General features: G+C 40.6%; 2 protein-coding genes across 4 annotated transcripts in view; one reads left to right on the top strand and one right to left on the bottom strand.

The window, feature by feature from the left end:
- LOC116100330 overlaps positions 1 to 11,328 on the bottom strand; it is a 108,470-nt gene that overhangs the window by 67,296 nt on the left and 29,846 nt on the right. The window contains exon 6 of the mRNA XM_031384145.1: positions 7,631 to 7,643. Within this exon, the coding sequence (XP_031240005.1) occupies positions 7,631 to 7,643 (13 nt within the window). The remainder of the gene's footprint in view (positions 1 to 7,630; positions 7,644 to 11,328) is intronic.
- The window catches only part of LOC116101951 (zinc finger protein 569), a 23,626-nt gene that overhangs the window by 8,474 nt on the left and 3,824 nt on the right, over positions 1 to 11,328 (top strand). For all 3 annotated transcript variants that reach the window (XM_031386016.1, XM_031386017.1, XM_031386018.1), the window contains exons 3-5: positions 8,398 to 8,448; positions 10,112 to 10,238; positions 10,448 to 10,543. In XM_031386016.1, the coding sequence (XP_031241876.1) occupies positions 8,434 to 8,448; positions 10,112 to 10,238; positions 10,448 to 10,543 (238 nt within the window). In that variant the 5' untranslated portion in view covers positions 8,398 to 8,433. The remainder of the gene's footprint in view (positions 1 to 8,397; positions 8,449 to 10,111; positions 10,239 to 10,447; positions 10,544 to 11,328) is intronic.

The raw sequence follows: 11,328 nt of genomic DNA, 5'->3' as shown, positions 1-11,328 counted from the left end.
TCTCTCTCTCTCTCTTTCTCTCTTTCTCTCTTTCTCTCTTTCTTTCTTTCTTTCTTTCTTTCTTTCCAGGCCTTCTAGGGACATCAACCAAACATGGCATCCCAAGCTACAGTAAGACCTGGCACACACCCTCACATCAAAGCTGGAGGAGGCAGCCCAGGAGGAGGAACAGGGTCCCAGAGGCAGGCAAAAGTCAGAGACAGCCCGGCTCCCACTACTTCCTTCCTTTCTTCCTTTCTTCCTTCCTTCCTTCCTTTCTTTCTTTCTTTCTTTCTTTCTTTCTTTCTTTCTTTTTTTCTTTCTTTCTTTCTTCTTTCCTTTTTACTGGTACTCAGGTTTTTTAAAATTAATTATCATTGATGTTATTCTTTTTTCTTTTTTGAAAATTTTCCTTTTTACTTATTCTTCTCTTATATATATATTATATCCTGACTGCACTCCCCAGTCTCCCCTTCCCCCAGTCTCCTCCACTACCACTTTCCCTCTGGATCTGTTCCCTTAACCTCCCCCTTAGAAAAAAGCAGGCCTTCTAGGGCTCCCTGATATCTGTGAGCCCACTTGAGTCCTGGTCAGTTGATTCTGTGCTGATTTCTTAACTTAAGCAAATATGTAAAATAATATTACCACTGTTCTTTTGTTAGCTTACATTTCTATTGGCTTTATCTTAAATTTGAGGATTAATTTGACAAATTTAATTAGAAAAGTTTTGATATGGATGGATTTATATTAATTGTATAGCTTAGGTTGGGAAGGTGGATTCTAAAAGAAACTATCTTTCTATTTTTTGTGTAGGTGTGTGGTCTGTACATGTGTGTGTGGGGGGGGAATGCTTGGATGCCAGAAGAGGACATTAGATCCCCTAGAGCTGGGATTATATGTGGTTTGAGCTACCTGACATGGGTTCAAACTCAGATCCTCTAGAAGAAAAGTAAATGGTCCACACAGTCATGGCTCCAGACCTGGTTTTTAAATTGGTTTATAAATAAGCAAAATTGAAAGTTTAGAAGTGAAATAGCCATATTTACCATGCTGACATTACCTATTTTGAAGCATGTGTATTTATTTTGACTCATTTATATGAACTATTCCTTGTAGCGGTCGTTAGTTAACCTGCCCTGAGCTCCCGGTGGGTCACACGCATGTACCCAAGAGCTCTCTGGATCCACTAGGGCCACTTTCCTGAATTCTTACATGCAGGCTGGCTTTTAAGTTTCATCTTTCTGCTTCTCCTTCATGGTGATCCTCCATCTTCCCCTCTCTCTGTTCCAAGCCCGGGAATCCTAAAAGTGCTGCCTCTCTCTGCCCAGCCATCAGCTTTATTTCCCAGTCAGAGCCATCTGGGGGCAGGCTTCCTTTAGCCTCCATGTGGGATACTACAAGCAGGTTTTTTGGGTAACACAGTTAGCATGAGAACACAGGCCGCTACATTTCCCCCCTTTTGTCCACTAAAAAGACCTTTTCTTTCCAAAATACATTGAACATAATTGTAACCAGTCATGTAAACTATAAGATATGGTATATATTAAAAGTATCTAGTACATCAATTTTGTCAATTTATATATAGTACTCTACATTCTATCCTAACTTAAAGATCTTAACAATTCTATAGCTGAATTATGTTCTGATTTTAGCTTGCATTACCATCTGAAAACTATCCTTTCAAATCTATATCATGTCACTCAATGCTAAACGACTTGAATTTGATTATGAGACTATAACTGGTTTTCAACCCTGTGAGAAATCTGAGAACAAATTACTACCTGAATATGTAGGAGGCATAAAAACATAGCTTCAACACCTACACAAATTATAGAGACAGCTGCCTGCATGGACAGCCCCTAGTTTCTTTCTCTTTTTTTCTTCATTTTTTTGAGACACAGTTTCTCTGTATAGCCCTGGCTGTCCTGGAACTCACTCTGTAGACCAGGCTGGCCCTGAACTCAGAAATCCACCTGCCTCTGCCTCCCAAGTGCTGGGATTAAAGATGTGTGCCACCACTGCCCAGCTTCTAGTTTCTTATAATGTTGGAGTATCTGTCTTCAGCCTTCTGATCCAGAACCATCTGACATCCCTTGAAATGAAACAGGAATTATGAAGGACTAGTTTGCTTTGTCTTGGCAGAACTAAACTGTCAATTATCCCACATTTTGTGTCCTTTTTTGGACAGTATTATTTATCTGTAGATGAATAGGACAATTTTTGTCCAATGGCTACATTATCATAACTGGAGGAACTCTACATGGAGGTTTTGATGCTCAAATTCTCCTTTGAAGGGAAATGGGGACGCTGTCAGGAGCAGACATGTTTCCTTGTCAAGTGATCCTTAATAATGAAATAACATTAAATGTCATATTCTATGGACTACTGATGGTTTTGAAGACTATTAAGCCTTAGCTACACTTAGCCATTTTTATTTGAGTAAATTGAAAACATTTTATTATAATTAAATCAGAATCTAACATAACCATAGTTTACTATCTGGCCTTTAACTTGTGTTACTTAATCATCCTGGACAGTTTGTAATAGCAGCTATAGAAGGACTGGGGCAAGCTTTGTGTTCTTAAATGAGTTGCATAGGCACAATGCCTGTCTAAAAGTAACAATATTAATTTCTTTTTCTTTTTTTTTTTTTTTGTTGTTAGTTTTTCCAGACAGGATTTCTCTGTGTAGCCCTGGCTGTCTTGGAACTCACTCTGTAGACCAGGCTGACCTCGAACTCAGAAATCCACCTGCCTCTGCCTCCCAAGTGCTGGAATTAAAGGTGTGTGCCACCACTGCCTGGTACAATATTAATTTCAAATTTTGTATCAATATACAGATTTATACCAATGAAAACCTTGATTTTATATCAATATATAAATTCTGTACTAATGTAAGACATTGTACTTCAATTTTGCATCAACTATAAAGATTGCTGTTAATGTAAGGTTATAACTACACAATGTTTTATTCAAGAGTAAAATTAATAATCCATCTCATCTATTTCTTTCCTGTTCAAAACATTTGATCATTCCCAAATTATCCTTTAAAATGACAACCTCACTATAATTTGTAAAATAACCATTATTACCAGACACTCAAACCCCAGGGATCGGGATGAGGATTCTTCACTTCTTCCTGCTGAACAGGGGCAATGAAAAAGTTTTTAAAGGGGTTGGGAGGGATAGAAAAATTAGAATAGTTGGTTAGACTTAAGAAAGCTAACTTTAGCCGGGCGGTGGTGGCGCATGCCTTTAATGCCAGCACTTGGGAGGCAGAGGCAGCCGGATTTCTGAGTTCAAGGCCAGCCTGGTCTACAGAGTGAGTTCCAGGACAGCCAGGGCTATACAGAGAAAACCTGTCTCGAAAAACCAAAAAAAAAAAAAAAGAAAGAAAAAGAAAAAAAAGAAAAAAAAAAGAAAAAGAAAGAAAAAAAAAAAAAGAAAGCTAGCTTTAGCATCTGTCATCCAGTCTCTGTGTGCTTAGGATGCTCAGGGCTTGACTGAAGTTCTGACTGTATCTGTCTGAAAGGCTGAATGAGGCAGATGGCCTGGAATCAGCAGCAATTGCTGAGCTGTCTGGAAGACAGTGTGTGGACAGCATCAGGAAGCAGGGGGCTACAACAGCAGGTCAGTTCAGCATCTCTGAGGATGAATCTTGCCAAAGCTGTACATTCTGCAATATATGAATCTCACGATGGAAATTTCAGTACCATTAAGATATTTGTATGAATTGTGCAAGGTGCACAGGTCAGTTATGGATGAATTTTGTTCCTTGTTTGAACAGGTGAAAGGCAATTGTCTTTCATGAGTTAACTTGATCAATAACCAATTGTGACAAATCTTCATTTATTCCATTTTAAGGATGACACTTAAGAATCTTAAGGATTCTATTACCAACAAGATTTATTGTCTAATTTAGGTGATGTTCTGGCTAGAGACATTTTTACATCTAAGGTAGTTACAGGGCTGTTCCCATGTGGAGGAATCAGCAAATCAAGTCACCACCATGACCAATCAGACAACTTTATCATTCGTTGAGGGACAATCTGCTTGATGAATCCCCTCAGGTTTCCTTTGAGAGAGGGTTTTTTTTGTTGTTGTTGTTGTTTTTTGGGTTTTTTGTTTGTTTTTTTGTTTTTTGTTTTTTGTTTTTTAATGTCTTTCACTATGGAAAGGTTAATTTCTCAGGATTGATTGGCATCTCTAGACAAACACCCCCGGCCCCTGTTCTGTGTCCGTGGTTACTTTTGAGGTGTTACAGTTCTTTCGCTTGTTTCTATAGAGCTTTGCTGGGCTGTTTTGCTGGCTTTCTCGTTGTTTATGCTATGTTGATGTGTGTCATCTCCCACTGCCCTCTCCCTACCATTAGTGCAATTTTAGAAGTGATAATCTTTTCTTAATCCTGGCTAGCTCTTAGACAGAGACTATAACATTTATTTAATCAAGGTTTACAGCACTGTAGCTGAGCAGTTATTAATCTATTCTGATCATTGAAGCTAATCTGGCCACGTCCCAGCCAAACTCCCCTAGATAGTATTGATCAGGTTCTTTTTGTTCCCTGTATGTTCCCTTGGTGTCTCCTGGGCCCTCTCCTCATGGAGAATCCTTTCCTCCTCTCTCTACTTCTCCCACTCTCCTGGCTGGGATATGAAGTCCAGCCCTTTTCTTTTTTCTGTTCAGCCTGTGCCTGATCTGCTTTTATTGACAAGCAAGAGAATAAATGGGGAGCATTTTTTTTTTTTTTTTTTTTTTTTTTTTTTTTTTTTTTTTTTTTTTTTTTTTTTTTTTTTTTTTTTTTTTGGTTTTTTGGTTTTTTGGTTTTTTGGAGACAGGGTTTCTCTGTGTAGCCCTGGCTGTTCTGGAACTCACTCTGTAGACCAGGCTGGGCTCGAACTCAGAAATCCGCCTGCCTCTGCCTCCCAAGTGCTGGGATTAAAGGCGTGCAGCACCGTCCAGCCATAGTGCAGAATTGTAGCAATGAATTGTTAGTTCCTTCTGGGCACCCTTCCCATGGGGCCGCTTTCCTTTTGTATGTATATTTCAGCCACCTCACCCTCCTCTCCTTCATAACAGGGTCAGTCCTACACCCCCTCATGGCAGAATTCCCTCTTCCTCCCCTCTGCATTTCTTGCTGGGGAATCCTAAAAGTCCCAGCCATTGGCTGTTGCTCTTTATTGATTAATCAAAACCCAATTTGGGACAAGGACCTTCAGCATCTGGATGTACAGATTCCTGTGTGATTTTGGGAGCTGAATTAAGACAAAGCATTAGAACCAATCCCCAACACAGAGTAACATTATGCCTATACACACCTCACCCCCAACTTTCTATTCTCTGAACTTGTTAGAACTGTGACCAGATCTGTCATCAGTCTGTAACAATCCTGTACAGTTTTACATAAAACAGGTCTCCTTTTGGCTTTCCATTTGTATCCATAGTACATATGTATCATGTGCTTCATTGTTGCCTCAGAGTTTTGTTGTTTTCCACTGTTTGGCATTTGTGTTACAAAGTGTCTATTGACACTTGGCTCAGGCTGCTTCCCCTTGACATGTCAACTCTGCTGAGCAGCACACAGACTGCCTTGTTTCTGCTCAAAACGGTTTTTGTTGTTGTTGTTTCTAAGCGTCCCCTTTCTTTCCTAGTTTCTATTTCTTTGATTATTTTCCCTAGGTCTCTATTTTTCCATTAGAGACCTCAGCATGCTAGTCATGGTATTATAAACCTCATTTCACAAACTTTACCCTTTCTTGAGAATGTCTTGTGCTAGATAATGAAACATCAGGTTTATGGCAGTCCACGACATAAATGCTTATGCACTAGAGAGCCTAACATGCCAAAAATTAATACTATTGCAGAGTGATAAATACCACAGTTTGGGAGCTTAACGGATACAGGAGTGTAAGTCTACATAGAGGAGCATCCCAGCCAAGTAGTGAAGTAGTTTTAACTTAAGAAGAGAAGGCTTGGGCTGGAGAGATGGCTCAGGGGTTAAGAGTGCCAACTGCTCTTCTGGAGATCGTGAGTTCAAATCCCAGCAACCACATGATGGCTCACAACCGTCTGCAGTGAGATCTGACCCCTTCTTCTGGGGTGTCTGAAGACAGCTACAGTGTACTTACATATAATAAATAAGTAAATTAAAAAAAAAAAAGAACAGAATGCTTAGCTGGGCGGTGGTGGCGCACACCTTTAATCCCAGCACTTGGGAGGCAGAGGCAGGCAGATTTGTGAGAGGCCAGCCTGGTCTACAGAGTGAGTTCCAGGACAGCCAGGGATACACAGTGAAACCCTGTCTCTGAATACCGCCCCCCCAAAACAAAAACAAAAACAAAAACAAAAACAAAAAAACCCAGAAGGCTTTGGTAAAGGAAAGGTGGGGCTCGTTGAAAATCAGGAGATGGTTTCTAGGCATGGGAACAGGATGCGTAGTGACTTCTCAGGGTAAGCACTGTGTGTTTTAAGAAGGCATATCATTGTGTATAGCTGATGTTCAACTTCAGGAGTGAAAGACAGGGTCAGTGAGGCATTTACAAACAAATCTATAGATGGAACTGCTAATCAAACAAGCAGGAGAGCATTTTATAAATATAATTTAAAGACATGTATACTATTTTATATGTATGTGTGAGGGTTTGCATGTATGTATATGTACCGTGTGTGTGACCGACCGGTGGCCTTGGAGGGTTTTTCTAGCCTCTAGAGCTAGAGTTGCAGGCAATTATGATTGCCCAGTGTGGGTGTTGGGAACTGAACATGGGTCTTCTGCAAGAAAAGGAGTGCTTTTAACCATTGAGCAGTTTCTCCATCCTCAGTGTAAAGTTCTTAATTAAATTGTGGGTTTAAAAAATTAATTTTTAGAAGGGTATCCTTAAATTAGGGATATTTGAACATATAGATTTAAAAAAATACGAGTATATGTATCTTAGTTGGGATTTTATTGCTGAGAAGAGACACCATGACCATGGCAACTCTTATAAAGGAAAACAGTTTCCTGGGGCTGGGTTACAGTTTCAGAGGTTTAATCTATTATCATCATGGCGGGAAACATTGTAGCATGCAGGCAAGCATGGGGCTGGAGTGGCCAAAAGTTCTACATCTTCATCTGATAGCAGCAGGGGATTGTTTGCTGCAGGCAGCCTGTAAGAGGGTCTCTGGATCACACTGGCCACTCATAATCATGTATATGAGACCTCAAAGCCCCACCTCCACAATGTCACTTTTCCTCCAAGACTATACCTCCTCCAATAAGGCCACGCCTCCTAAAAGTGCCAGTTCCCATGGGCAAGCATATTCTGACCTATGTTCTGCCACGTGGCTCATTAGTTAACTTCTCCTTCAGTCGGAACATCTGTTCATTCCTCCATGTCTAGCTGGTGAATCCTCCCGTGCCAGAGGCTTCCCCAGAGTTCCTATCTCTGCCCAGAATTCTCACCTATTCTCTCCTCCTTTGCTATAGGCCATCAGCCTTTTATTAAACCAATCAGATGATGAGAGAGGGGGTGTTTACAAACTATGATGTAGCCATATGAATAACAGCACCAAAGTCTGCACTCAGCTCTCCTCCAGCACAGAAATCAGCATTTAAATAATACAAAGGAGGCAACCTTTACACAGTGCACAAAAAAATCACCCAACACAACTGTGACCCAAACAAAGCCTCTTGTTCTTGAGTTGCTTTTGACAGGGTGTTTTATCACAGCCATAATTAAAGTAGACAGTATTAGAGAATGGGGGTGGTGGGTAACCAAAACACAGCATCCAAGAACAGGGGGAAAAGTATCTAACATATGTAATTGGAGTCTTTGAGAAAAAGAGAATGCAGAAGAAAAAAAAAAGTTTGAAGACATAATGGTTGAGGATTTTCCAAAATTAGTAAACCATAGATTCAAGAAGCTCAGTGAACAGTAGGCAGTCATTGTGATTCTCTTCTGTTCTTCTCTGTGCCCTAGCCCAAGCAACTCTAAGGGTCCTGCCCAGTGCTCAGCCATTGGCTATTTGGCATCTTTATTGACTGATCAAAAACCAATTGGGGACCAGGACCTTTACCGTTTGGATACTCAGATTCCCAATTGAATCAAAGCATTAGAACCAACCTCCAACAGCTATTGGCCATCAGATCTTTATTACAACCAATCAGCAGTGAGACAACTCTGGTACAATTCTAGATGCCTTTAAGTAGATGAGGATGTGAATATTTACAAAATAGAAAACCTGGTGGTGAGCCATAGACAACACCAGAGTCCTGCAAGCATTTTGTTCTCTGCTGGTACAGAATCAACAATTGAAAACACAGAAATGCATCTTCACACAATGTCAAAAAGATTATACCAACAGATGGTAGTTATCAATACATTTGTCTGAAACTACAAAGACAACTGTGTTTTAATGACTTCTGTTCTTTTTTCCAACTCAGCTTGTTCAGGACATCCCTTCCTAAAAAAAAGAGGAAATGACCGAGTCTGAGGTAAATATTAAATATATACAAATCCTTTTAAAGTTACTTTTGAGGTAGTCTCATCCGTTCATTTTCACTGGATGCCACTACTGTAGAGAAATGATGTTTGAGAGATTTAGGTTGTTTTGGTTTTTCTTTTTTTTTTTTTTTAATTTTAGATATTTTCTTTATTTACATGAGAATTTCTCCATTCCCAGTTTCCCCTCCAAAAAACAAAGAAACAAACAAAAACAACAAAAACAAACCCCTGTTGCCTCCCCCTTCCCCATGCCTGCCACCCCGCCCTCTCCCACTTTCTGGCCCTGGCATTCCCCTACAGTGGGGCTCAGAACCTTCACAAGGCCGAGATCCTCTCCTCCTATTGAAATGATGTTTGAGAGATTTAGGTTGTTTTGGTTTTTCTTTTTTCTTTTTTTAAAGATTTATTTTATTTATTTTATGTGTATGAGTACACTACAGCTGTACAGATGGCCGTGAGCTAACATGTGTGTGGCTGCTGGGAATTGAACTCAAGACCTCTGCTGGCCCCGCTTGCTCCAGCCTGGCTCTTTCAAGCTTGGCTTGATCCAGCATAATTGACTGAAGCTGTCTTCAGACACACCAGAAGAGGGCGTCAGATCTCATTACGGGTGGTTGTGAGCCACCATGTGGTTGCTGGGATCTGAACTCAGGACCTTCGGAAAAGCAGTCAGTGCTCTTACCCGCTGAGCCATCTCGCCAGCCCATGTCTTGGTTTTTCATGTTACTTGTGTATCGTGTTGAGACTTGCACATTTGGAATTAGATGGTTGGTTGAATGTATTTCCTACCTACCTTCCCCTTATTGTTTCAGAGTGGGCGTTTCTGGGTTAGCGGTCTTTTTACAGTCTTCATTGTGAAGGGCTGCTAGGTTGTTATCACCTGGTAGGAGTGAGTGTGTAAGAGTGTGTGTGAGTATGTGTGTGTGTGAGTGTGTATGTATGTGTGAGTGTGTGTGAGTATGTGTGTATATGTGTGTGAGTGTGTGTGTGAATGTGTGTGAGTGTGTATGTATGTGTGAGAGTGTGTGTGAGTGTGTGTGTATGAATGTGTGTGTGAGAGTGTGTGTGAGTATGTGTGTGAATGTGTGTGTGACTGTGTATGAGTGTGTGTGTGTGAGTGCAAGTGTGTGTGAGTTGTGTATGTGTCTATGTGTGTGACTGTGTGTGTGTGAGAGAGTGTTTGTGTGTGTGTGCACGCGTTTAGAGTCTGGGTAATGGGCTGACCTCACTTAAGGAAGGTGCGGGACAGCAGCATCTTAGGCACCGTGATCACCAGTGTGATGGCAGGATTGAAGCTTCCCAACATGCTGAATTCACCGTGACAGCAGGCAAGGCCAAAACCTTCCTAGCACACTGTGCTCACCAGGGAAACAGGCAAGGCTTAAATCTCCCAAGTATGCTTGTTTATTGGGTGTCATTTTCTTTATAACTGAGCAAAAATCTATTATATATATATACCACTGGCTCTGTTTTCTAGTACCGGGATATAAACTGACAATATTGCTAATATGACGTTTGCTTCATTTTGTTTAGAAAATGGGCAATGCTTTTTGTAACCTCATCTTTCTGAATTATATCTGAACAAGGCTTGTTATGTTTTTCCTACACTCTTAAAATGGATAACTTCAGGTTGTGTGGTGTGTATTGTTACAGGGACTAGTGACATTCAAAGACGTGGCAATTGATTTCACCCCAGAAGAATGGAAGCAGCTGGATCCTACTCAGCGGAACCTATATAGGAATGTGATGCTAGAAAATTATAACAACTTAATCACAGTAGGTAAGATAATGTACTTTTAAGTGTTGATGAGCCTTGCCTTGAGGGGTTGCCGTCTCTGCCACAGCTTTTGAAGGAAAATCTTTGGTGGGATTTCAGGGTACAGCATTCTCAGAAGTTAACACCTGACTTTCCCAGGCCCAACTCAGAATCTAGGGTTGCTTTTGTTACTGGTGTATATGCCCAGTCCAATGTCATTTATCCCCCAACAGGCCCGCCACTCACCAAACCTGATGTGATTTTCAAGTTGGAGCAAGAGGAAGAGCCATGTGTAGTGGAGAAAGATGTGTTATGGAGACACTGTCCAGGTTAGTGGGAGGAAACCAGCCAGGTGTAGCGAGAGGACCAATAAATGATTGAGCTGAGATGTTTCACAACATAGATTCCCATAGCACTGGTAACAGTTATGTGAAACTAAGATGTTCTCTTTAAAAAAATTTTGTGTGTCCATTTTTTGTGTACACACATTTGTGTGGGTGCATGTGTGCTGTGGTGCACATGTGGAGGTCAGAGGGCAAGTTGTGCAATCAAACTTGGGATATCAGGCTTGGTAGCAAATGTCTTTACACGATGATGATCTATTTCATCAGCCTAAGATGTTATTTTTCAATACTATTAAATTGTGTGCATGTGTATGTGCGTGTGTGTGTGTGTGTGTGCATGTGTGTGTGCGTGCTTATGTATGTGTGCATGTATGTGTGTGTGTGCATGCTTGTGTGCAGACATGCATGTGGAGGCCAGAGAACAACCATATTCTGAGGTTCTGGGAGATAGGACTGTTATATCTTTTTGGCAGCACACAATTGACCTTGTAACATCTTTCTTTAAAGCTGTTGTTAGTGTTGTATCGAGGCAGGGTTTTACATAGCCCAAGCAAGCCTTGAATTGCTCTGTTGCTGACACTAGCCTTGAATTCCCAATCTTTCTGCCTCCGCCCCAGAAGGGATGAATTAAGGCATGGTCTGCAATGCTTAACCTTGTGTGCTCATTTTTGAATGTTTGAATATTTCTGATTATTTTTTCTTTAGGTTTTTAATTTTTTTTGTTTGTTTGTTTTTTGTTTTTTGTTTTTTGTTTTTTGTTTTTTTTTTTT

The sequence above is a fragment of the Mastomys coucha genome, unplaced genomic scaffold (assembly GCF_008632895.1).
Source record: "Mastomys coucha isolate ucsf_1 unplaced genomic scaffold, UCSF_Mcou_1 pScaffold21, whole genome shotgun sequence".
NCBI classification, from domain to species: domain Eukaryota; kingdom Metazoa; phylum Chordata; class Mammalia; order Rodentia; family Muridae; genus Mastomys; species Mastomys coucha.
This window is presented reverse-complemented; position numbering and strand designations above follow the sequence as displayed.